The 27170-nt window shown below is 46.0% G+C and overlaps 1 protein-coding gene across 4 annotated transcripts in view; it reads right to left on the reverse strand.

The window, feature by feature from the left end:
* The window catches only part of TJP3 (tight junction protein 3), a 118943-nt gene that overhangs the window by 28628 nt on the left and 63145 nt on the right, over positions 1 to 27170 (reverse strand). For all 4 annotated transcript variants that reach the window (XM_085636687.1, XM_085636689.1, XM_085636686.1 and 1 more), the window contains 11 exons: positions 26292 to 26394; positions 23566 to 24127; positions 21731 to 21834; positions 20466 to 20634; positions 18997 to 19093; positions 15274 to 15347; positions 14225 to 14309; positions 13948 to 14104; positions 13259 to 13367; positions 925 to 1144; positions 10 to 203 (listed from right to left, as the gene is read on the reverse strand). In XM_085636687.1, the coding sequence (XP_085492813.1) occupies positions 10 to 203; positions 925 to 1144; positions 13259 to 13367; positions 13948 to 14104; positions 14225 to 14309; positions 15274 to 15347; positions 18997 to 19093; positions 20466 to 20634; positions 21731 to 21834; positions 23566 to 24127; positions 26292 to 26394 (1874 nt within the window). The remainder of the gene's footprint in view (positions 1 to 9; positions 204 to 924; positions 1145 to 13258; positions 13368 to 13947; positions 14105 to 14224; positions 14310 to 15273; positions 15348 to 18996; positions 19094 to 20465; positions 20635 to 21730; positions 21835 to 23565; positions 24128 to 26291; positions 26395 to 27170) is intronic.

Here is a 27170-nt window from a genome sequence, read left to right on the forward strand (position 1 = left end):
GTGACTCACCTTCTCTCAGCACCACCTTCTCATATGGTGGATAGTTGGCCTTAGCGGTGAGAGCAGCAAGGTCCTCTCGGCTCTTGCGGAGAGCCTTCTTGGCACCGCGCAGGCCCCGCAGCTTCCAGAACTCAGCCCGTGGCCCAGAGGAAGTTGGCATGTTGGGTTTCTGCATGGACTCCAGGCTTGCGATCTGCTCCGCCCTGAGGAGACAAGATGGCGACAGACTCCGGAATTAGAGGACGAGGACAACGAGAGAAATTGCTGGCTGTACCAGGTGAGATCGTTCATCTACTACTTTCCTGCTCCCCTACTAAACATTTGGTTGAGGATCTTAAGCCGATCCAAATCACTGCTTCCTTGTCCTCCACACATCTGTTGACTACTTGAAGGTGGTTCGATTTCCTTTAATACCACCCATCCTAAGTTTTCTTGTGTTGATGCATCAAAGATGGGAGATCAGAGGCCCCACAGAAGAGAATGCTACAGCTCCCCCATCAGGTCCACATGCTCCCCTTTAATAAAATTCACTTCAGAGCTTGCAAAAGTGCTGACAAATATGTCACCTGATCACCCTCCACTCAAAGGCTTTTTTCGGACAATCCTTTACGTTTTCTTTTATATATAAGATAAGACACAAGTAGCTAAGGACCACCAAACTGCACCTTCTAACCATACTACCAGTCTGTTCATAAATGCCTCATCCCCTTGTCTCCCTAGCACCATGTTTACATCATGATCCAGCCTCACCACCACAGTTCAGGTTTTGTCCTCTGCACCCACCATTCTGGTCTGTGACAGGATACTTCCCAGTCTTTAAGCTAGGTTTAACCCTTACAACCACAGACCATCAATGTTCCTCTTGTGTTCCGATTTCATTATAGACATCGTGTCATTCTAACCTCGGGTAGCATTGACTCGTACCTGCTCCCGTTGGGGATGATCCCTTTGTCCATCGCCTGCAGGTCCTGTCCCAGGCGGATGGCCAGCCAGCTGCCCACCTTCCCATGGTACATGGTGTCCACAATGTGGAAAACTTCACCCCGGGTGAAGCTCAATCCAGAGGGCGTTGTTGCTTCGTAGTCAAAGTGTGTGCGGATGTGGAAGGAGTCCCCCACGTTTGACTTCACCATCTTCCTGTAGACTATATGAAGGGGACAGATAAGCGCCAGAAGCATGATATTAATATATCTATAGGTGGTCAAATGATCTAATGCAGTCTTCAGCTTGGACATAAAGATAGCAGAACGAGGCTCCATATGGTTGGCCATCACTGGGCGCAACTCCATAGATCCAAGCTAACGCATCATTGCGATGAACAAATCAGGAAGATCAAACACTTGCCTTCAGCTAATGCAAGGCCAGTGCCAGACTGCCAAGACCAGACCACCGACAAGCCAAAAAAACACTATTGCCAGAACGAGCAGTAACCAAAGAGAAGAGAGTAGAAACCAAAAATACACCTACCATGCTAGAATACCTGCAGCACGTGATGGTACTATTGTTTAACACCAGTTCTAATACCATAATACAAAACTATAAGCACAGAACCAACATGTAACCAATGGTCAACATGTCATGTTCCCGTAGGAGACACAAACCTCAAACAGAAAACCGACTTAAACTCTAAAAAGTGTGCCAAACTAGAGTGAAAGAAAATCCAACAACCAAAAGTCTCCACCGGCCTCAGATTTATAACTAGAACATACCCTACAGCAAAGGTGTCACTGCATCTAGCCACCACCTAAAGCAACAGCCAAGATCTCCTGTGTAGCCACACAAAAGAATACACATAGCCTAGATCCAAGATTTAACACAACCGATCATTCAAATCTAGACGAAAGGCTACGTAACATCTCATCACAAAGACTGGTATAATGGAACCAGAACTAAACCAAACAACAAAAACACAAATCCACCAAGAGTAAATAAAGCAAACACCTACAACCACCATCGGCAACCAAGTCCACGTAATTATTACAGCACCTGGAATACGCAGAGCCAAACACCAGGATTAAGTTCAATCGAAGAGCCAAAGCCAGGCAAAACCTGAACCCATAACCTCCATCAAGTAACTCTGAGCACAGATGCATGAAAATACAACCAGTGCTAGAAGAGGATCCACAGAACTATAACTTCACCTGTGGGCACAGAAACGCAAGACATTTTGATCTCAGCAAACATTCGGACATCTGGCAATTCAACAGATTTTGTTACATTCTACAATTGCACTTGCAGAGTAAATGGAAAGGTCTGCTGGCACAGACCCGTCAGGTTAAAATGTAGCCCACTGAAGCCTTGAAGAAAGAGTCGCTTGTGTCCCAGTGGCTGCACTGTCATGACATATGTACTTTAATTGCAATGTCTCATTTAGAAGGCCATTAAACTTTCCATTTTAAATCAACACAATTGGAGCAGATGGGACTTTCTGAAACTTGTAAAATGTTTATTTCCATTTGTCAGCGTTATGAATAAGAAACAAGTTCATGGTTTGCTTAACGTTTTCTTTTTCCATAGTGAGCAAATGACTCCACCGTAGGAATTCCCACAGTAAGCAATGAGAAATGTACAATTAATGCACAAGTCTTTACGACTTTGGGGAAATTATTTTTGCAGGAGAGTCCCCGCAAGATTCATTCAAACTTCTGCCACTGTGAGACATCAGGAAAATACCCAGTCCTAGGGGCACTGGTGTCATTAATCCCTTTGGTCTTCAATCTAAATCATTGTATCCTTGTAAACGTTTTGCCAGCATCCCCGTGGGTCACCTTGTTTTCCTACGGAGCTACTGGAAGTTTTAACGGGGCCATGCGGCGAATAATGTCACAATATGTCTCAAAAGCAAAGCTTACGTCGCCAAACAAAGCAACATTCTAAAATGCCTATCATAAGCGACGGTTAGTGATGCAGGACTGGGTAAAGACCTGTTCATTGGATGAAGACTTTAAACTTTGATAGGACACCTGAGATTTCCTGGAAAGGTATCAAACCCGTCTTAGGATTTGCAGAGGGCTGTACGTTGCAGGGGCCTTCCCATTAGGACCAGAAATCCGACTAATTCCGCTTATAGTTTTCCCTCAAAATGAAAGCAGGGGGCTCCTGAACTGAAAATAATTTATTTTCAAGCTCCTATTCCATCTGTAGAATTATGTGGTTGTCAATAGCATCTACAGAATAAAGACTGCTTCGTCGAGCGCACCGTCTATGCTAGAGCAATCTTCAGGCACTCTAGGACCACCCGGATTTCTTGCAAGCCTAGTAGAATTGCTTTCCCTGGTGGAACAAGTCTTAGAAGCTCTGTTGCTCTTGTTCCCTTAGTAGTAAGGGATATAAAAAAAAAAAAAAAGTCATCCCCGCCCACCCCAGTGAAAACCTGTTGAAGAGCCGCAAGAAGCCCTAAGCCAGTGCATCTAGGTGTCGTCCCTGAAACTCAGATTGAGCTGCAAATTGGCATCAACTATGGTTTGCACTAGGACAGGTACGACAGAGGATTTCAAAATGTAATGGCATTGCCAAGAAAAGTCAACAGCTGTTGAGTTGCTAAAAAGTCCTTGTTCTGACCATGGCCTTGTCTGTGCCAGACTTTTACTCAAAGGAATATTTGTCCATAAATTGCTTGATTTTCAGTATTCTCAATGAAAAACAGTGTTTTAGAAATGCCTAATGCATCAAGTCTGTGTCAGACCAATCTGTAGCCAATGCCTGGTCAAAAGATCTCTGCCCCTAGTTTGTAGAAGAATCAACGGAAGGGCAATACTCTATTCATCTGAGGATTTCTCTAGCTGCTTCGGCAATGCCTTCTCCCACCCAGACCTTTAATTCTTGTCTCAAGAATGGCACAAGGAGCTCTTATGATCCATTGTCGTTGTGCTCACGATGGATGTCATCTGTGTACTTTTCTTGTCAGAGTGACTGAAACGCCTCGATTTCTTCAAAGACCGCAGTAGGACTTGCTCAGAGTGGTGAAAGCAACTTGTACCCCAATATACCAGTCATGCTAGTAATCCCAATAAACACTCTTGGGTGAAGTTTGGAGATATTTGCTAGCAACAAACATCATATGGGCCCTAAAACAATTTCACAACTGACATTTTACTAGGATGCAACTAATGATGTGTACTTTTTTCTTCCTTTGTTGATTTTTCAACTATTTCACACAGTTATAATTGTTGCTTGCAACCCTCAGCACCAATTAGGTCAAGGTAATTTAAAAAAAATAAAATTTTAAAAAAAAGCCAGGAAAAGGCTGAATTATTATTCAAGTAAACTGAGGAATAAATGCCTTCATACTAAAGAAAACTGAGCATTTCACACAAATTATTTTTTACCTACTAGCTCTTGGTCCTTCCAGAACAGCAACATGTAAATAAAAAGATGGAAGCCGTAACCCTCAGAAGTATTTACAATAACAGTTTATCTAATAATAAAAAGATTCAACCTGAACCAACAGTAAAGAAGAAAAGTTACTACAGTTATCCAGTATTGGTATCTTTCATAGATTTACATGCCTGAATCATTCCCAGTCGTCGAGGCGGGAGTCCCACAGTAAATATAAAAGTAGTGCCAAGTGTAAATAATAGTAGTAGGCCCCAAGGAAAAGGCCTGAGGCCTAGATCTTAGTAGCCCATCTACCTCATTATGCTAAAAGAACCAAAAGTTGGCCCCAACCAATCAGAACCCTGTAGAACACTCGCAGCAGAGCCAGTTCTCCTCAGATTTTCCTTAGCACAAGTGGGAAGTAAGTAACCCAAATAATAGAGATATGACTCTCCGGGGAGGAGGGTGGGCACATGTGAATCTATGAAAGATACCAATACTGGATAACTGTAGTTACAGGTAACTGGTTTTGTTATCCAGTATTGGGGTATCTTTCATAGATTCACATGCCTGAATCAGAGTAGCAAACAGTATACCAAGTATAGTCGGTTGCGGATGGTGGGAGACAAGTGTTCGTAAACTCCCAAATTGCATCCATAACTGTTAATAAAATTTAAAATAAACAAATCTGTAACATAGCAATATGTCAGAGACATAAGAAAATGAAACCTGCATACAAATATCACTATATGGATATGTATCTAATCATGAACCTATTACATACATAAATAAAATTCTATCAAAGCATAAATTGTCTGTATCATGAAAAATGACGGCCATAGATAGCATTTAAAAGACAGAGAAGGTACCTGAATCTGACCTCAAAGAAAAAGATGGCGTAGGACAGCCTGTCCAACCGCTGCATCCTCCTGATGTGCAGATTGAAGGCAGTAATGCTTAGTGAACGTGTGGACATTCTTCCATGTCGCAGCACGACAAATATTTTCTATAGTCACTCCAGTAAACAACGCTGTAGACGCTACCACAGTTTTTGTAGAGTGGGCTTTGGCTTTCCTTGGCAATGGCTTGTTAGCCTTGTCATGGCAGAAATTAATTGTAGATGCCAGCCATGTGGCAATTGTGGCTTTTGTGACTGCAGTTCCCAGAGTAGTTTGGCCGTAAGCCACGAACAATTGGTCGGATTTTCTAATGTCCTTTGTTTTTTGTATGTAGAATTTTAAACATCTTTTAATATCAAGAGAATGTAAAGCTCTTTCCGCTGGTGTAGATGGATTCAGAAAGAAAGTTCTTAATTTTACTAGCTCATTGAGGTGAAACTGAGACGGTACTTTGGGTATGAATGTAGGATTAGTCCGGAGGGTTACGTAATCCTGAGTGAAATGTAGAAATGGTTCCTTTATAGTGTAGGCTTGAATTTCACTCACCCTTCTAGCAGATGTTAGAGCCAAAAGTAAGGAGACTTTCCACGTGAGAAATTTGAGTTCGACCTTGTGGATCGGCTCGAATGGATGTTTCATTAACTGCGTTAGGACAGTGTTAAGTTCCCACTCCGGCGGGGGGAGGCCATACCGGAGGAAACGCTCGGAAGAGCCCTTTCATGAATTGTTTGATCAATGAGGATGAACAGAGAGATGGAAGTTTAGCACTTTTTTCTGAATCTGGAAAGTGCGGCTAAATGGACCTTGACTGATGAAAAGGTTAGTCCAGACCTTGCTAGATATAGCAAATAAGGGATGATCTGTTCTGCAGGAGTTTCAACCGGGTGAATATTATTAGTCTCGCACCAACAGCAAAAACGCTTCCATTTTAGACGATAAGTCTTAATCGTGCTCTGATCTCGAGATTGTGTCAAGATCTCACGACAGTCCTGTGGGATGTTAAGGTCTAAATCAGGAGCCATGCGTGTAAATGTAGAGACTGAGGGTCCGGGTGAACCACCTGACCTTTGTCCCTCGACAACATCATGGGCGTTGGAAGAAGGCGGATCAGTTCTTCCTGAGATAGTAACAGAAGTTCTTGGAACCAATACTGCCGTGGCCACCGGGGTGCAATCAGGATGAGACGGCAACCCGCCAGCTTCATTTTGTGTATTACTCTCGGGATTAGAGGTATTGGGGGAAAAGCGTAAGCACAAATCCCTGACCATCGCATGGACAGGGCATTCCCCCTTGATCCCTGTTGAGGGTACCTGCTGGCGTAATATCGGCATTTCTTGTTGTCCTTCATTGCGAATAAATCCAGTGCTGGTTTGCCCCAGGTTCTGAACACCTTGTTCACTTGATCTTGCTCTAGCTCCCACTCGTGGCAGTCCGATTGAGACCTGCTGAGCATGTCCGCCAGGGTATTGTGGAGGCCCCTGACGTGTTCTGCTTTGAGGTTTATGTTGTGGAGTGACCCCATTCCCACAACTCTTGAGCCTCTCATGACAAAGTTGCCGATCTCGTCCCTCCTTGCTGGTTTACATAAAACATGCTGGTGGTATTGTCGGTGCGAACCAGTACTGATGAACCTGCAATCCTTGTAAGGAAAGCTTGCAGGGACAGAAAAATTGCTCGTAATTCCAGGCTGTTGATATGCTGTTTCTTGAACGCTTGAGACCACTTTCCTTGTATCTTCAAATCTTGGAGATGACCTCCCCATCCTTCCATGGAGGCATCTGTCGTTAAGACAAAATCTGGAATATCCTGAATGAATTGAGTCCTTCTGCTAAGTTGGTCACCTGCGACCACCAATGGAGAGCGTATTTCATGCGTGGTGTGACTCTGAGGGTGTCGTCGAAGGAACCCACGGCTTGTTGCCACTGAAGTTGCACCTCCTCTTGTAGAGGTCTCATTCCGAGTCTTGCTAAAGGGATAAAATGTATTGCCGAAGAGCACATCCCCAGGAGCGAAGCAAACATGCGGACAGAAACTGACTTTTTTCTTGAAATCAGAGTTGCCAGCTTTTGAAGACGTATCTGTCGTTCGTGAGATAAGAATGCCTTGCACTGGACCGTGTCCAGTAGCGCTCCAAGAAATGGAAGGACTTGCATCGGGCGTAGCTGGGATTTGCTCCTGTTGACCGTCAGCCCCAGAGAATTGAAGAGATGAATGGGATGTGGAAGTAAGCGTCTTCCATATCCAGAGAAGCCATAAAATCTCCCTCGTTTAGACAACCTAGAATCTCTGTAAGTGTGACCATGCAGAATCCTTGTTTTTTGAGGAATCTGTTCAGGTTGCGGAGGTCCAGAATTGGTCGCCATTCCCCTGACTTCTTTTTGATCAGGAAAAAAAGAGAATAGAAGCCTGTCTCTTTCTGATGTGATGGAACCTTCTCTATTGCATTCTTGAGGAGCATTGTTAAGGCTTCTTTGAATAATAAGTGAAGATGAGGGGGAGGGGGTCCATTGGGCGGAGTGGTAGGTGGCTTTTCTAGGGTATGTCCGTTGGTCACCAGGTCTAGAACCCACTGATCGGAGGTAATTTCTTGCCACTTGTCCACAAATGCTGAAATGTTCGCGCCCACGGGAATGGGAATAGGTGTGATTGGCACCCTGCGGAGATCACTGCTTCCTGTTGGCGTCTCGTCCTTGATTTTGTGATCGTTTTCAACCACCTTGACGAGAGAAACCAGCAGTGTCGGATTGCCGGTATGATGACTGGCTGTAATTCTGCATTTACTGGGGTTGGTACGGCCTGTTCTGCTCGTTTTGGTATCCTCCTCTTGAGGAAAAACCACGTTCCCTTGCGCCTCTGAAGGATCCACGTTTGTTTTGCAATGAGCCCAATGATCTTGCGGTATCCGTATCCATTTTTATCGCTTGGAGAGCTTCATCGATGTGTTTTCAGGACAACGATTCGCCATCATAGGCCATGTCTAAAATTTTCATCTGGACCTCAGGACTGAAAGAGGTGGCCTTAAGCCAACCCTGGCGTCTGAGTACTACCGCACCTGCAAGCTGATGAAAATTTGTATTAACAATGTCAAGTGCGCAATCTATGGTTTCGGATGCAGCACGTTCTTCCTCTGATAGGATTTTCCTTGCTTCTCGTCTCCGGTCTTCAGGAATAAGCTCAATAAGGACGGCCAAATCTGACCACATTTGGTGGTCATAACGCCGGATTATTGCTAGGGAGTTAGCCGCTCTAATGGAGGCAGCTGCCATTGTTGAGAATTTTTTGCAGATTCAATCAAGACAACGCCCTTCTTTGTCAGGAGGTGTAGAAATGGGTGTTGCCAGGTTTTTTGATCTTTGTTGGGCAGCCTGAGAAATGACCAAATCTGGCCGGGGGTGGCCAATGAGACAGGATGGACTATTAGTAGGAGCACGATATTTCTTCTCTATACGTGGAAGAACTGCTGGAACAGATGCAGGAGTTTATTATTTGTATCCCTTCGTTCCAGATGTAATCAATTATCGGGACAGCCCTTGTAATCTTTCTGGATTCCTCCTTAAAATCATGTAAGAAGCATTCTGTTTGTTCAACCGTGACATGCAACTGAAATCTAGCAGCCGCTCGCTGCATTAGATTGTGAAATCCCCCTATATCCTCTGTGGGTGAATCAGATGGTAGAGGAAGCGGTGGTGAAGGCATCGGAATAATGTATGAATCCCAAGGATCTGCAGTATGGGTATCTGGTAGCTCGTCCTCTTTAACATTCCTCCTCAGAGGATGTGACTTGACCATGTTGATGGTCTGGAAGCTGTTGTTCTTGAGGAGGGTCTGGAAGCTGAGGCGTTGGAGCGGGAGCGTCAGGTTGAGGCAAGGAATCCGGAACCGCCATAGGAGAGGTGGAATAACCTGCTGCGGTGGAAACCGCTGTCTGTAATCTGCTAGCATGGCTTGCAGATCCTGTATAAGAGTAGGAGGCAGATGGCTCATCTCACTCTGGCGAGATGGTCTATGATAAACTCTATGGTGTGGAACGACAATGTCCTCTTGATAATATTGCTCATGGTAATCTTCTCCTCATCAATCAATCAATCAATCAATCAATCATAACCTTTGTAAAGCGCGCTACATTTGTGTGCGTGGATGAGGAGTTTGAAGGTGATCCTCTTGTTGATGGGGAGCCAGTGCAGGCCTCTCAGGTGGGGTGTGATGTGACTGCGTCGGGGGACGTCAAGGATCAGTCGTGCTGAGGCGTTCTGGATGCGTTGCAGCCGTCTCATGAGCTTGGTTGTTGTTCCTGCGAAGAGGGCGTTCCCGTAGTCCAGTCTGCTGGTGACGAGGGCCTGGGTGACAGTTTTTCTTGTGTCGGAGGGGATCCATTTGAAGATCCTGCGGAGCATTCGGAGGGTGTTGAAGCAGGACGCGGAGACGGCGTTGACTTGCTTCGCCATGGAGAGGGCGGAGTCGAGGATGACCCCCAGGTTGCGTGCGTGGTCGCTGGGTTCTGGGGCTGTTCCTAGCGATGTTGGCCACCAGGAGTCATCCCAGGGTGAGGGGGTGCGGCCGAGGATGAGGACCTCCGTCTTGTCAGAGTTCAGCTTCAGCCTGCTGTGCTTCATCCATTCTGCGACGGCCTTCATTCCTCTGTGTAGGTTGGCTTTGGCGGTGTGGGGGTATTCGGTGAGGGATATGATCAGCTGGGTGTCGTCAGCATAGGAGATGATGTTGAGGCAGTGTTGTCGTGCGACGTGGGCGAGTGGTGCCATGTAGATCTTGAATAGCGTCGGGCTGAGGGAAGATGCCCGAGGAACGCCGCAGATGATCTCGGTGGTCTTGGAGTGGAAGGGTGGGAGGCAGATGCTCTGGGTTCTGCCGTAGAGGAAGGATGTAGTCCATGCCAGGGCCTTCTCTTAGATTCCAGCGTCATGGAGGCGTGCTGTTAGGGTGCGGTGGCAGACCGTGTCGAAGGCTGCTGATAGGTCCAGGAGGATGAGGGCGGCTGTTTCTCCTTTGTCCATGAGGATCCGGATGTCGTCGGTGGCGGCGATGAGGGCAGTCTCGGTGCTGTGGTTGCTAAGGAAGCCGGACTGGGATGGGTCCAGGATGTCGTTGTCTTCGAGGTAGCGGGTCAGCTGTCTGTTGACGATCTTCTCAGTAACTTTCTCCGGGAAGGGGAGCAGGGAGATGGGCCGGAAGTTCTTGAGGTCCGCCTTGGGTTTCTTCAGTAGGGCGTTGATCTCGGCGTGCTTCCAGCTCTCCGGGAAGGTTGCTGTCTCGAGGAAGATGTTGATAGTTTTCCGGAGGTGGGGTGCGATGGCTGTGCAGGCTTTGTTGAAGACGTGGTGAGGGCATGGATCAGATGGGGATCCGGAATGGATGGAGTTCATGGTCTTGATGGTGTCTTCGTCGCTGACGTTGGACCAGGCGGTCAGCCGGCTGGTGCGGGTGGTGGTCTCAATGGTGGTGGTCTCGACGACGGGGGTGGCGGTGTTGAAGCTGTCGTGGATGTCGGCGATCTTGCGGTGAAAGAAGGTGGCCAGGGAGTCGCACAGGTCTTGTGATGGTGGAATGTCGTTGGTGTTGGAGCTGGGGTTGGAGAGTTCTTTCACGATGTTGAAGAGCTCTTTGCTATTGTGTGCGTTGCTGTCTAGGCGGTCCTTGAAGGCGGTCTTCTTGGCGGTCCTGATGAGTTGGTGGTGTCTGCGGATGGCGTTCTTGTGGGCTGTGTGGCTATCTGGTGTTCGGTCGCGGAGCCAGCTCTTCTCCAGTTTCCGGCAGTTGCGCTTGGAGGTCCGGAGGTCTTCGGTGAACCAAGTGGCCTTCTTGCTGGAGTGGTTAGTGGTGGATGTCTTGAGTGGGGCGAGGGTGTTGGCGCAGTCGATGATCCATTGTCTGAGGTTGGTGGCGGCGGTGTCGGGGTCGGTGGGATCGGCGGGAGGTCCCAGGGCGAGGGTGGTGGTCAGTTGGTAATCATCTTGACATTTGATGTGGAGCTCAGAAGGATGAGCTATTCCAAACGGTCCTTCATCCTCTTCGTCCCCATAATCATCATCATCTTCCTGCAGATATGTTTCAAGGAGATGTGAAGGAGTAAGTGGTAAAACATTGCTATACTCTTGTCTTTGAAACGTTTTGAGCTGAAAACTCCTATACGAGACAGGCGTTGAGTGAGTAGGAGCAACAATCAAAGCTGGTGCCGTAGACTGAACAGGTAAGTCCACCGTCGATGGAATTGTCGGCGGGCTCTCCGTCGATGGACCTTTCGTCAATGTCGTCGACGGGATAGTCATTGGCGAGATAGTCGTCGACGGACTCTTCGTTGACTAGCTCCTCACCGACGGGACAGACGTTGACGGAACGGTCGTCGATGGTGTCGTTGACAGGGCAGTTGACAACTGCACCTTCGTCGACGATAATACTCTTGTCGACGATGAAGGCTTCGTCGACGGTACGGTCATCGATGTGGACTTATAGGCTGACTTCGTCGACGAGGTCTTCGTAGACGATTCTTCGACGACGGTCTTCTTAGAAAGGATAGTAATCCTCGTCAACAGGATAGGAGAGGTTATAGACGTCGTCAAAACAGTCTCCGTCGACGATGGAGCAGAAGAAGTGACAGAAATCGACGACGGAGGTAAAACCAGAGATTTTGAAAGGGTTTTACTCACAGTTTTTGTAGACGCCTTCTAAGAGTCCTTGAGAGCAGAGGACTGAGGAGACTGCGCTGACCCAGAGGAGATGAAAGGAGACCTCTGTGAAGGGTCAGAAGTAGAGTGAGAAGGTTTATGGTGTTTTCACCCCTCACTCGAAGAGCTCTCCCGGGATCTAGCTCTCTTGCTAGAAGTTGAGGCTCTGTCATCCTCCTCAGCCGAAGAGGATTTGAGACACAACAGCACTCTTGCCTCCCTATCCCTAAGAGTCTTAGCAGGGAAGGTACAGCAAATTTTGCAATCTTTTGCCTCATGGTTAGGGTAGAGGCAGTAGATGCAGTCCTTATGTTGATCATCAACATGGACTCTCTTCTCGCAGGTTCCGCAGGGCCTGAATAAAGCTTTGTCAGACATCATGTAAAGAAATGAAGAAAACTCCCTTCCACACGACGTGCGGTGAAAATCTGAGGAGAACTGGCTCTGCTGAGAGTGTTCTAGAGGGTGCTGATAGCTGATTGGCTGGGGCCAACTTTTGGTTCTTTTAGCATAATGAGGTAGATAGGCTACTAAGATCTAGGCCTCAGGCCTTTTCCTTGGGGCCTACTACTATTATTTACTCTTGGCACTACTTTTATATTTAGCCGTGGGACTCCCGCCTCGACAACGGGGAATGATTCAGGCATGTGAATCTATGAAAGATACCCCAATACTGGATAAAAGAACAATACCAACAGTCCTGCACACAAATCTCCACTAAAGTAGAATAGAAATAATGAAAGTCAGTGACAAAATGTATTTCTGCACACAATGTCCATGGAACATGAAACAGGTGCTATCTGTTCACTAAACATAAAACCAGGACAAGGCCCAACCAAACAGCCAAAACCAATTCAAACACAGATGTTCTGCTAACATTGTCCACTTATCCTTTAACGAAAACAGACCCTTCAACCAAATCCAACTAAACTAAAATAGATTTCTGCTAACTTTCCACAAAGCTTAGAAACTAAGCAACTGAACTCAGAAATTAAGGCCAGACTAAGGATCAAAACCCTTGGCAGGAACTGTCAATTGAAAGCAAAGTCAACAAAAAACCAAACACAGAAACTAAAGTTAGACCAAAAACCGGAGACCCCAGTACAAGCTGCCCACTAACTGTATCATAACCACAAAACCACTCTGAGCAAGTGAGATCTTTATGAACTCAAATATTTATTTGAAAGAACATCTTTGAACAGGTTGGTTTCAAAATCTTTTTAAACGTTCTTAACCCACGCCAAGAGTTGATGGCAACTGCAACATGGTAAGCGGTCACGTAGTAAGGTCCGCATGACATCTGTATTCATTTGGTTAGGTGAATATAAATGATTTGACCCCAAGGGTCAAGGTCTCACTTACTGTCTTGCTTGCCCTGGGTCAGGAACATGATCTCTTCATGCTGCGGCAGCTGCATGAGATACTGGACGGCCTCCTCACGCGTCACATTTTGGAAACTGGCTTCATTCACCTGTTGCATGGGAGCAGAAGAGTAAAGAAACACCAAGGTTCAGTAGGACAACAAACAAGTCACCAAGGAGCAGTCAAGCTTCAAGGAGGAGAGCCTTTAAGGAATAACCGGGTCAGCAGTAGAAATATTTGTGCATATTTTACAGAAAGTCAGGTCTACTCGCTTTTGCTACCTCGCCACATTCGACCAGCAATATCGGTGACACTCAAGATGGAAGGTAAAGAGGCAGGAAGGGATGCTAGGAGGCATGACTCTTTGGTCAGTTCATTTTGCACACTTAGTCTCTTCCAGAACCGAAACAGAGAAGGATACCATCACTGTCTGCATAAATGCTGTGTCGGTTTATGACTTCAGCCAACGCCACATCTCTTTTGTAAACACGGTGCTGCTTCTGGCTCGCTATCAACCTACCCGCTGTCCTTCCAGACCACAGATACCAAAGGGCCTATAAAGTGCCATAGTACACAGCATGCTCCCACGAGGCACTTTCTTGTAACTATGGCACTCATTTGTCATCATCCACCCAACACACCTGTACAATCGCATACGTAGAGTAGGTGGGGGGAGGGGGGAAACTTACCTGAAGTATCTGGTCCCCTTCTTTTAATCCCTCCATGGCAGCTGGGCTGTTGGGCTGCACAGCAGCCACAAAGATGCCAACGTCATTACCTCCTGCCAGCCGTAGACCGATGCTGCCCTCTTTGTAAAACTGCACAAGCCGGGCATCTGGGCTATACCTGCAAAATAATGCAAAAATAATCTAGTGGCAGCTGTGCTAATGGAAGGATGGGTTCTGAGAAAGGGGAGAGCACTGAAACAGAGGGCTGGCACAAAAAAAGTGTTGATTCTCACCGTACCCAGTGGACTCTCCATCGCCCGCTATGATATTGGAGGTTAAGTGCTGGGTACCGTAAGTCACCGGCTCATCTACCACTCTCAGATCTGTTAGGGGACAAATCCATACACCATGAAATTATACCATCTCATTATGCTTGCATTAATATTGATGTCATAAAATGCAACTAATTCAAGTGACTTGCAGTCTATTTGATGCCATGAAACATCAGCCACTCCAAACTCATGCCCATGTCATGACATTTTACTCAATTCCAAGAGTGGTACTTGGGCTCCTGTCATACGACATCATTTACTGCCAACCAGTCATGAGATTACCAGTTAGTCATAGCATATCAGCCGTTCATAAAACGTGCTTTTTTACTTCAGGTGGCTGGGATATCTTTAAAAGACTACAATCTTTATGACCATTGTGAATCCACCATTAAAGCCCAAACCAAAGTTTATGAACTCTACTCCTGAAGTAGTACAACATTGTAGTCCTAAGTGGCAACCGAATGACGAGAAAAGGATTGGCCATACTTGAATAATGTCAAACGAGTGTATTATTAAATTCTTGTAATTTAACTTTTTAGCCAAAAAACACACCACAAAACATTATATTTTAGTAGTGATTTAAACCGATCGCATCTGCAGCCTCATGGCACACCCCTGCACAATTCCTTTGCACCTGCTAAAATTACTGAAACGATTGCTCAATACAATCCCCATCGATTACGTGCATGGTGGTGGTATACGTTAGTTTTTCAAAAGTTGTGGAGTTTAATTTACCACCACCAACCTAGACTCCCTAAAATTAAAGCGGTAACTCCTGCTTTTAAAGACGATTACCTAAAATGCTAAAGATACATAATGGAGGTGATAGGGGGTGTCACTGAGGCGTCCTTGGATATAATGCCTACTAGAGGAGGTACGATAAGAGAACTATGGTGGCTTAATCAAGTTACGTTTGTGTTCCAATGGTGAAAGTTTTCAGCTGTTGTCATAAGCGAAATAAGCACATATTCCATCACCCTCCCTCCCAAGCCTTTTGGGAGTAGAACAAACTCACCAGTGGCAGCGGGCACATCGCTCACCTCCACCTCGGCCACCGCTGCAGAAATCCCACTGATCCTTCGGACCTCCCTGCAAAACAAGGGCATCGATGAATAAGAGCGAAGGTTCCGCTCTCCGCCTGAAAAAGGCGGGACGTGGGATAGCACCAAGAGAGGCAGGCAGTACAAGGAGACTGAGACAGGGGGAGCACATTGGGAAAAACCGTCATCCGAAAAAATGCACCTGAATAAGGTCTAAGGAGACAAGTTAGGAGAGAAAGCCTGCAGAGAGCGGCAATAAGACAGGACCTATAGAGACAGAAGCCCACAGGATTCATTCAGTTTCACCATTTCTCTACTGGCCGTTTGGGTGTATCCTTCCACCTTCTTAGTAATATTTTAGGGTCTATTTGACATTCATTGAGAAGCCTAACAGCCCTGAGGAGCGAGCACTGATAAAAGCATCTGAAAAGTGTATGCTTCTGAAAAGTAAGCAACCTTTTTAATATACTATCAATTTTTTGGTTACTTTTGTCTATGTTCATACCTCCATTCCCAACCAAGCATTGGCGAAGCGAAGAGAATATTATACAAAACCTATTTTGTCAATGCTTCTGTGTAAGTTGTCACCCAGGGAAACAGAAGAACTCGAGTCTAATCCCACACTTAAGGGTCATTCACTAAACACAGCTGTAATGTCACTACCTCAATGAGTCGAAAACAAGGTCTATTCCATACAATGAGTTCACAACGAAGACCGCTTTTGTCAACCAAAGCCCGCCCCCAACTCCCACTACAGAACCACATCTCCACGCTGCAAAATAAAAATCAGGGACAGTAGTAAAGCAGCACTGCATACAACGTGGTACTCAACATAACTGCATCAGTGTTGCCAAACACAAGTGAAAGTAACGATGCAAAAGACTTTAGAGGGACCTTCTTGCAAGAGAACCAACACACTCATCCTACACAACCGGTGGAGAGGAAGACAGTAGTTAGGAATTGGGGCCTTGCTCCAAGTAGTAGCTAAAAACTACTGGCCGGTGAGCCTGTTGACCAGTAAAACAGCTGGAGGATCTATGGAGCCTGAAAGCTGAAGCATCTCCGGACCCTCCCTTTTCTCAGTTTCTAGATTGCCTCCTTTAAGGAGTAGGAACAGTTCTGGAAAGAGACAACTGTTGGAAAGGCTGACCATCCTAGCCTGGCAAACTGTTGAATCCTTCTCAAGTTTGAGACAAGATTTATCATAAGAGGAAACGGAAGGTGCACTCGTTGCGAAGTCAATACATGCATGTCGAAATCTGTTCCAGAATGACTTTTTATTCAATCAATCTTTTAAAACTGGCACACAGCCAACGCGTTTCGTTCCCGATTTTTGCCAGAGGGAACTTCGTCAGGGCTCCTATATGATCGGCTGGTCAGTAGCAGAAATAAATGTACATATGACGAAAATTGGGTCCCATGGGCTAAAGGGTTAGCCTCAATAGCAGTATGGTTGGTAAATTCTCGCGGCTCCGAGTAGTAGGCTTAAAGATTTCCTATATAGTAAGATTGAAATGAGAATGCGACCAAAAATCACTTTCCCGTCAAGAGACTTTATACATGTAGAGTAATGCTGTATAAGTTTGAGACAAGATTTATCATATAGAGGCCGGGTGTTACCTTTTAAGCAGGAATTATAAACTTAATGTTCAAGAAGACACGTACAAGACATGAAGCAGTTTTGTTGCCTCGGTTCATCAAGTGGGACCACCTAGCCCCAAATCACACCCACCAAAGGATTGTACAGAACATGATAAAGCAGGGCAAACACGCTACTGAAACAAGTCATCAAACAGCACTAGCAGACTTGCTTTTCTTCTGCATACGGGTCCTGTCCGATAAGAAAAGTCCGTGCTTTGCAGGTGAGGTCCTTATGCAAAATGCACCTTATTGAATCAAACCCGGGCCACAATTCAAGCCTTATAATTTGCTGACAGATTCAATGCACTTCTCGCACACATCTCCAACCGTACCCTAGAAATATAACCTACAAACGAGAGGTGATGAAATGGAGCTCAATCACACAAAGCTTGATCAAACGCCATCACCCTCAATGTGCTGCTTCACTTACAACACAGATGGCAGAGAAACTGCCCATATTTGGTGGTCAATCCAACAGTGCTTAATTTAAGCTAGCGGTTTGCGGTGCTCGGCATCGGCACTTAATTGTCAACACTGGCACTTATGACAGTGCCCCACAGCGGTGCTGTTCGTCTGATTCAGAGATGAGCACAACAACAGTTGTTTACTAATTCAATATACATTAAAAAGGACTAACACCTGCCACCCAAGGTATTCTTATTTTTATTTATTTTTTTAAGAGTTTTATACAGTGCGAACTAGACCCGAGGGTATCAGAGCGCTTTACATGAGCACCAGGTTCGTTACAGATGGAAACATTCATTTTTGTTAGGCACTGGGAGATTAAGTGATTTGCCCAGAATCACAGGATGTTGAGCGTCGGTGCCAAGACTCAAACCCGGTTCGCCAGCTACGAGGTCGACCGCTCTGGCCGCAAGGCTACATCCTCTCTCCTTTAGAGACTGACATAGTCTGGACTGTCACACTTCTAGGAGAGTGATGGTTAGTAGTTGTGTTGGTACGGTCACTGGCAGGGGTAATGGGTGATGCAAGCTGCAGTGGCCTCCATTGAGGGCCCTGGCACTTTTTTTTCTTTTTTTAAACAAATTAAGCACCGTCATTCAATATCAGAAGCCAAAGCCTCACTAAAATGGAGTTTAGAAACTGCTAGAGAGAAAAGACCTGTAAGGAAATGGTTCATATGACTGCTCCAAAGTTATACGAAAAAAACCCTCTCACATCAGACCAGCCATGTTTTAAGTCTGGCTGCTACTCTAACCCAACGCAACTTCAAGTGCACAGGTCTTCTTGCTCACAAAATAAACAAACATTGTCAAAGTCAACAGATCTGACCTAGGCAAACCTGCAAGTGTATTTAAAAGATTATGCAGGAATATATAATAGACTTTATAATGGTGGAAGTAATAAAAAGGAAAAATAAAGCTGTCTAAATGTGTTGTGCATGTTTCCGAAAAGACTTTTTTTTTTTTTTTTAAATGAGCCATTGTACTAATAAAGATGAAATCAAAGCAGAAATGGGCCTACCAGTCGTGCACTGAAGCTGGCTCCTTTATAGTTCAATGGGCAAAATGCGGTCAGCGGTGAAGAGATTAAGGGCCTGCATTGGATTTATCTACTGCCCCACTCTTTAGACTGCGGCCGGCGGATACAAAATGTGAGTGACACTTAAACATTAATTAGATGAATGAGAGAGCTGACTGAAGGACCTATGTATATACGTATGTATGTATTTTTATTATGTTTCTTGGAAAACATAAGGCTGGTGAGACAAGTTAGCCAGTCTCAAGGCCAGGCCTAAAAACATAGCAGTGTGTCAATGATGACCTCACAGGTAGCTCACATCATAGAATTTCCATTACTTCCATAGTCACCAATGTAATATCAGACACCTAACCCAGTCCAATCGCAAGCGAATAGTAAAGGACATTATGGTCAAGTCTATGAGATACAGAAACAGCACCCTCCTGGTTATAACTTAGAAACGACCAATAGAAGTGCAGGTGGAGGGGGCAAGGCTGAAGTGCCTGTGGGACTGGATATATGTCTGGAGATTGTGCTGGTTCCATATGGCGCCTTCACGAAGAATGGATACTTACGGGGGCGAGCTGGGCTCTTCATCCGATTGGCTCACAGGTGGCGGCGGGGGTGGCAGGGAAGGAGGCGGAGTGTTGTCCGAGCCGATGTCTGAGATTTCTGGATAGAAATTAATTTAAGGAGCTGGTTAAAAGCAACGCAAAGTAGACTCTGCTGTCCCTTAGATCCCAATAGTGTCCCCTGCCGAAATATCACTACTGGAGAAGCGACACCTAGTGGCCGCTTAGAGTATAGCAGTGGCTGAGGGTCTTGAAGGGATTGCCAGGCACAAGAAACAGGTTTGAGTCTATTTGCATTCATAGGGTTTCCTAAAACCGCAGTTCTACAACCTTCAAGCCACTTGACTATTCGCGCCATGTTCAAAACATCCACTACACCCACCCACCCACTACACATACACCTCCAGTGTCTTTTTCTTCTGATTTACAGTACCCAAAAGGGAATATATGCACCCAGGGCAACACGCAGTATCACTTAAGGCGCAATATCAAACCATCCTTGCATTTAGCCACACAAACCATACAACAAGTTAGACCACCCTAAGGAATAGGGAAGAAAGACAACACACAAGAGGATCAAGGCACGTAACCCACTCAGGCAAATCTTCTAGCAGGACTGCTGAGCGAGCGAACGAGACCTACAGCAAAACGTTATAAATTGCCCGAACCAACGATCTTGTGCCACTTACCAAACAAATCTGAAACTAGGACATCCACCCGACACCTGGGCTTCCAAGTTAAGTCAAATCAGTCTTGTCTGCCAAGCAGGCAATGTTCTATCTGACACGAACCTCATCATTGCATTTGTGCAGCTCCAATAAAAGATTACCCATAAAACCTTTGAACTGGACAGGTCTAGTGTGGAGTGTGTTCTCTTTTAGATGGGACCCGGGCAGGCTGCTCAGCTGCCCAAGACTGATTTGTATATGGCTGGTCTCCATCTGTGGTGGCATAGTGATTCATAAAACAGTGAAATGGAATGCATGCAGAGCCACTGCCAGTGGTTAATTTTAATTCAATCATTTCACATTTATGGTTTTGCTGCCCATTTCCTCAATGGTGTTGGTAAGAGTTACAAACCTACCAAAAACAAATAGATGGCCTGACGCATAAAATGAGGCAAGAATGGAGGTAGTTAAAGCGGGACATCAGGATGTCTCCAAGAGCTGGGAGACACATTGTGATGATTGGACCATTGGATCAATGGACAGTTTTGATGCCGCTGTCTCTATGCATTCATCAGCCGTGCTTCATCGTGAAAAAATAACCAATGGGGAACACATATCCGGAGTAATTCTATGCCTGTACCGCCTATTTCTGTATCTTCCCCGTATAACTTGGCCCACAAAGTTCATCCACCTCTTGAACACTCGTTGTCGACAGTGGTGTTACTTTGAGCCACCCTCGCCCACAAGCCCGCGTGTAGACCTCTTCTCCCCTCATCCTGTACCCCCTCTGAATGAGGTCCTCACCATCCAGTCGCGAGCTCCGGCTTTCGGTTTCACTGTCCTCCACATCTGGGATGTTGACCAAGAACTGTCGATTGTCCCTCAGAACTGTTAATGTTAGCTTGCCGTCTGACCGCTCGATCAGCCTTCTTGTGTCCACCAGGGACATGTTCTCGCTGACGACCCCGTTAATCTGTAAAGTACAATCGGTGGTTGAGAGGAGAGACAATCGAAGAATGATTCAGTCGAAGCCCTCTCGCCTGGCTTTTTCCACTAGCCTTACTGCCCTTTCTACAAAACAAATACCCCGAGACCATGCAGTTACACTCACAAAGTCAGCTCTAAAGAAATACAAATAGTTGACCACAGCGCTATTAGCAAGGGGAGCTAATTGGTCTCATCTGATTAGCAGTCGGACCCAAAGAACAAGGAAAAAGGGCAGAATGTCTCCTGCACAGCTTTATTACAACAACGGGCACTCACACCAGCTCTATGAAGTGTGTTCAAACTTAGAAGGTTATAACTAGCTTCAACATTGTGATAACTCGTAGGTGTAGAAGTTAGGGGTGGGCAGATAGTGGATTATGGGGGAGTCTGGACAGTGCAATTAGTGTAGTCTCTGGTTACCAACTGGCAGAGTAAATGCTACAATAATTTTATTGGTAATGTGCGAGTTACAACACTTAAAAAATACAAACCCCTGACAATAGGCAATATTTCAAAGCAACAGGTTTGGTTGTTTGTAAGTGAATGCAATCAGGTGTATTTCCCAGAGGATTGTTTTCACTAAGTCCAATCGATATAGCTGGTTTATTGTTCAGAGATTAGGAGACATTTTATAGCACCGGATACAGCCTGGTAGCCTGATCCCGTGGGTGGTGAAAAAAGAAACCAGAGGTCTAAATTCAAGGTGGACACTTGGTAGACAGGGCTGACAAGGTAGATAGGGCAGCCGTGGTCAACGCTCATGTAGAGTGATAGGCGGGACTCACAAAGAAAATTAATGCGATTGGTAAATGGACTCAACATTCGTAAGAGAGCATGACTCTGTGTGACAGGAGTTGAACAAATTGTGAACTTTGTTGTGACTTTCTCAGACCTGGATAGCCACGTTTATATGCTAAACTAATTTTGATGTTAGAGTGTGAAAAATTAAAATTATGTTCAAAAGAGTTATTAATTTTTTGCATTCTAATAAGGAACTCGTTGGACCATCACATAAGCTGGTGTTGGAACCACCCTTACCAATAACGCCTCTCAAAATGGCGGCAATGTCATGCCTTGCGTACCTTTAATATCAGGTCTCCCTCCTGCAGCCCGCTCTCCTGGGCGGCCAGGCCGGTCTCCGTGATGTGCTTGATGAAGATCTGGCTGCCCAGTTTCAGTCCATATTCTGGAAAAGTTAAGACAACGTCAATGACTGGTAGGGAAGAGGAAAGGTGCTACAATATCCACTACACTGGTCTGTCCCACGCTCTATATTCAACACTTATCAGCCATTTGTTCTTATAGTGAGTGCCCCATACAATGGCACAACTTCACAAAAGAGTTCAAAACTAATACAGTTGACACAGCACAGCAGAAACAGCAGCCAAGGTCGGTGGTGCAGCCTCGCACGCGTTCAAAAACATTCTATATACCTTGGACAAAGATCATGTCCTGTTAGATGGATTCAAAAACCTTACGTCCAAAGTTAAGAATGCTCGCTGTTTAGGCAACCAAATGAGATAGCACAGAATGAGAGACGCAGAATTAATAGCAATAGACGCTTTTTGAGATTTATTGGGATGGAGGCGTGCAGGAGATTCCAGTCAATCAAAATGAAAGCTCAGCATATATTGTGCTTCAAAGACCAGATGCAGAGAGCCCCCGTGCGTGTGGCAGCGACAGTAGTGGAACAAACCCCAGAGATGGAAGTAACCTTGTTGGACATAGTAGCAACTAACTGCATGCTCTGGCACAAGGGTCTCCCTAAGAAGAACACCTCGGACACAGGAGTGGGCCATCATTTCAATGATCGGTGAAAGATCAAAACCCTCTGGCTAAAACTCAAGTGACTGAGAACACCCATCATTTTCACTTTTTAGATATTTGCTAGACATTGTGCCATGCCCATTCCTGGGTATCACGGCATTGTTACATCAGCACCACCACTGCGCCTAGAAGAAATGTTAGATAATTCTTATCCACCCGCTTGGCTTGCTCAGACAGATTTTGCAACTAACAGACTTCTCTCCAAGCGATCCAACAGCACACGTCCACCCAAAGATTCAACGACTAAACTTCTACACCTGCTACTCAGCACTTCAATTGGACACCATGCAATATTCAAAGTTTTAGCACAGGGCTGGACTTGTTCAATCTAACCATCTGATCCCCTTTCACACACACAAATCCTTAAAAGCACCCATCCTCACAGAGGACGAGCAATCAGGCACGTCTCCTCTCTATGAGACCTATATCATGCTGTCCACCCAGTAAGCAAACCACCCAATCCCACTCTCACTTACTCATTATCTTTGTATTAACCGTCTCACTAATTGAAGATGTGCAACTGCCACTTGCTATTTAATCCACCCCACAATTTAACCCATTGTCATATGGAGTCAACCTAAGCTACAGAAAAGAACCACCCATCAACCACTCACCACTAGACTACTCAGCCGCTCAATGTACTCGCCATCTCAACCAGCAACAAAATCAACTGCATATTACCATCATTCACTCAATGACGAAAGGACACCAACCAAACACCCTCATCCTGCAATTCAACTGTTAACCAACTAGACCCCTTAACAAACCCATGTAATAATTTCAACTAAAGGGACCATCCAGTGTAGGAAAAAAACTGTTCTCTTTGCCCAGTTCTGTATCTTCAACAATCATTAATAATAGCCATTCTAGAATGTCCGCTTGTGTGATGTCATCTGGTGTTTAGAGATGTATTGTGACATCATTCATCAGATGGCCTCTTCAATACATTAGCCGCACAAAGCAAACCATTAACTACCACACATACATACGGTGTAAAGCTAGGCTCACCATCACAATGGTCGAGTGAATCAAATCGTCAGTAAATTTGTCCACCACCTCCACCCAATACATAACAGTAGACACAACTCACCTTCATTGTCCTTATGTTTCACGAGAACCGATTTCATGGGCTTCAGCGGCACATCCTGACTTGGCAATCTCTTGAAACCAGAAGTAAGAGCAAGTCCGTGAGAACGATCATCCGGGTCATAACTAAACCCGTTGGTGGCATATTTGTCACTGTTGCTCCGCCTTTCAGATCCACTGTCGCGGCTGCGCCTCCGATAGCTGTCCTGGCTCCGCCTCCCTGAGCTGCCATCCTGACTCCGCCTTTTGTCACTGGCAGACTGCTTGTGGCGATGGTCGCTACGGTAGTTCCCAGAGCTCCTCTCACTGGAAGAGTCCCCATCGTATCCCCGGTTATGGTCCACGGAGTCGTGGTATTGCCCCCGGTTGTAACTGTCGTATTGGTCACCCTTGTCGGAGCTCAAAGCAGGGGAGGTGGGTTCCCCGCCGTGTCCATTGCGCCCTTCATCTGAATCGTAGAGGCCGGTGGTTCCTGAGCGGTAGGAGTTAGTCGATGGTGGCTGAATGTTCAGAGGACTGGGTTTGTTGCTCACCGGTACCTGAACTTTTCGGGGCCTTTTCACCGTCTGCAAAGGAGGAAGAAGAAACGCAAAACTTTCCTCAGAAATGGACTTACATCACTCAGCATGTTAAACAGACCTACCAGCTGGCTACTTGGGCAAGTGTATTGGATGCATGGGTAGTAAAATGAATGTACACTGCAAAGGATGTATGCCGACTAGGCGGGGTTTCTTAATGTAGATATCCGTGCCCACAATGACAACACGGTGCACTTTGAGCGGGAATGGGGTTAATGTGTGTAGTATCACGCAAGTCCAATATGGAGGATGTATATAAACACCACACAGAATGTATTCACTTCATGTTCAAACAATGCTCTTGATGGAGTCAGGATGAATACTACAGAGGGCACAGGCACACACAATATAGAAGCATTAGGTGGATCCATCTAGGTAGACTCATTTAATTTACAGGTGCACTGAAGGATGTGAAAATGCTGCAAGGACTACGCACTACGTTGGATGTACTATGACTGGCGCTCATCCTTCCAACTCCCTCCGCATCGAGATTTGCCAGGCCTCGGAATGAATATATATCTCAACAAATGCCACTGCGCTTGAGAGGGCACTCAACGGTGCTCTGTTCCTTCCGGAATTTTATCGCCTTCAGCAGCGCGCTTTTCCTCCATTCTTTATTTCACCACCCCCAAGCGTTTCAAGGCAAAACGCCTCTTAATCATGGGTTTTTACAGAGGCACAGACACGCTCACCTATTTATCACTCCTTTTATTTAATTTGTTTTACTGAGTACCGCCCTCAGTGGGCATGGCTTATGATGGTGTCAAAGGCATTTTGGGAAATGCAGTCCATTCAGGCTCCATGCCCCTGTAACATTTCAGTTCAATTAACATCCTTAAGTAGGACGGAAATGCACAAAGCAGGCTTTCTTCTGCTCAGAACATCGTGCCATCCAGAGAGCGGTCCCCCCCCAGCCTTCTCATAAGGTATGAGAACGGTGCTCCTCTCCCACGGCCCTGGCTGCCGTGCAAAAAACATAAAATCAACAAACGCCACTGCGCTTGAGAGGGCACTACTTTTCCGTCCTACTTAAGGATTTTAATTGAACTGAAATGCTACAAGGGCATGGATCCTACTTAAGGGAACATAACTTACCTGAATGGACTGCATTTCCCAAAATGCCTTTGGCACCATCATAAGCCACGCCCACTGAGGGCGGTACTCACTAAATCAAATTAAATAAAAGGAGTGATAAACAGGTGAGCGTGTCTGTGCCTCTGTAAAAGCCCATGATTAAGAGGCATTTTGCCTTGAAACGCGTCGGGAATGGTGAAATAAGGAATGGAGGAAAGGCGCGCTGCTGAAGGCGATAAAATTCCGGAAAGAACAGAGCACCGCCGAGTGCCCTCTCAAGCGCAGTGGCGTTTGTTGAATGAATATATCTATATATCTATATATATATCCATCTCAGCAGACTTCAGAGCATTTGACCCAGAAAAACATGCAGTGTGAACCTGATGGAAACTGTGAAACCAGTGAAAGGGAATGTAACTCATCGACATGCAAAGGCTGATGCCAAGAAAAGGGAGATGCAAGCAGCTGAGAAACACCCATGGGTGGAGAAAGGAATCTGCGATCAGACTCCGCACTTTTCCCTGCTGCGGTGGAGGCGAATTGGAACAAGTCAGCACTTGCGCAGCACTCTACAGGGTCTGAGGCAAATAAAACCAGACATCACCTGCACAACAATATACAGGGATCAAGGCAGGTAGAACCAGGCATCACGTCCACAGCTCTCTACAGGGTCTGAGGCGATTAGAACCCAAATAATACCCTACAGTACTTATATGGCTAGAACCAGGCAGCACCTGGCCAACACTCCATAGGATTTGGGGCAGCTAGGGACAATAAGCACAGGGGCAACAGCCAACAGGAACTGACATAATAAAAACAATTACAACCAGCCAGCACCTGGGATAAAGGGCATAAGGGGAAAGGGTGGGAGAGGGCAGGTGTATCGGATGCTGGATGAGCGAGATGAAAATATTTTAGGGGGGCAAGAAAACAGGTTTGCGAATACTGGGTTAAGAGAAATAAAAGTGTTAGGAGACTGCGATGAAAGAAGCTGGGTGTGGAAGAAAGGTGGTTCACGAGGAACTGTTGAGGGACATGGAGAGCAGATTGTGGAAATTGGGTGGCGGCCCAGTCTTACCACGTTGGCCTGCTTCGGGCACGATTTCAGCGTCTGGATGGCATAGGCCGAAGCCACGTTCTCCATGGAGACTCCATTCACCATCACGATCCGGTCCCTGGTCCTTGGCAAGAAAACAGAAATGTAAATTCCTCTCAGAGTTTGAATGTGGCTTTCTGATCCCACCCCTTGCGTGCCCTCCCGCTCTTTGCAAGCCCTCTCGGCGCTCCCTCCCACCAGTGATGGAGACACGTGCACCTCTTTCTTTTTAAATCTCACTCACCTCTTCCCACTTTATGTCACCCGGAACCATTTTCAACATATTAAGGGGTTCACTACTTCAGATTGCAATGGGGTGAAAGGAGTCGAAGGAAGCAGAGGGCGTCAAAGAGGAACTAGAGAAAGAGATGAGAGGCGCTAGGGAAGCGGGGTACTAGACACAGGGAGAGTACGAGAGGGGCCAAGGAAGGTGAACAAAAGAGGTGGGGGGCACTAGAGATGCGGAGGTAGGGAGTACTAGAGAGGCCACAATACACTGGACAGAAACGAAGAGGTATAAGGGAGGGAGGGGGATACTACAGAGACTGGGTACTAGCGAGGTAGGGGGTACACCTGAGGTAGGCGGTACTAGTGAGGTAGGCGGTACTAGCGAGGTAGGTGTTGGGAGCACAAGAAAGGGCAGGGAGTAATGAGAGGGTCTAGGGTACACTAGAGAGATGAGGGGTACTAGTGAATCAGGAGGAGGGATACTAGAAATACAGGGGATCTAGAGAAATGGGGGGAGAGGGGTGCTAGAAAATAACCATGGGCAAAATATAAATTAGGCCAGCGTAAATGCTTTAATTTTGCATTATGCTTGTTACACGACATTTCCCAAATTGTTATCATGCCACTTTGGTA

Source organism: Triturus cristatus, chromosome 12, assembly GCF_964204655.1.
Source record: "Triturus cristatus chromosome 12, aTriCri1.1, whole genome shotgun sequence".
In the NCBI taxonomy this organism is placed as follows: Eukaryota; Metazoa; Chordata; class Amphibia; order Caudata; family Salamandridae; genus Triturus; species Triturus cristatus.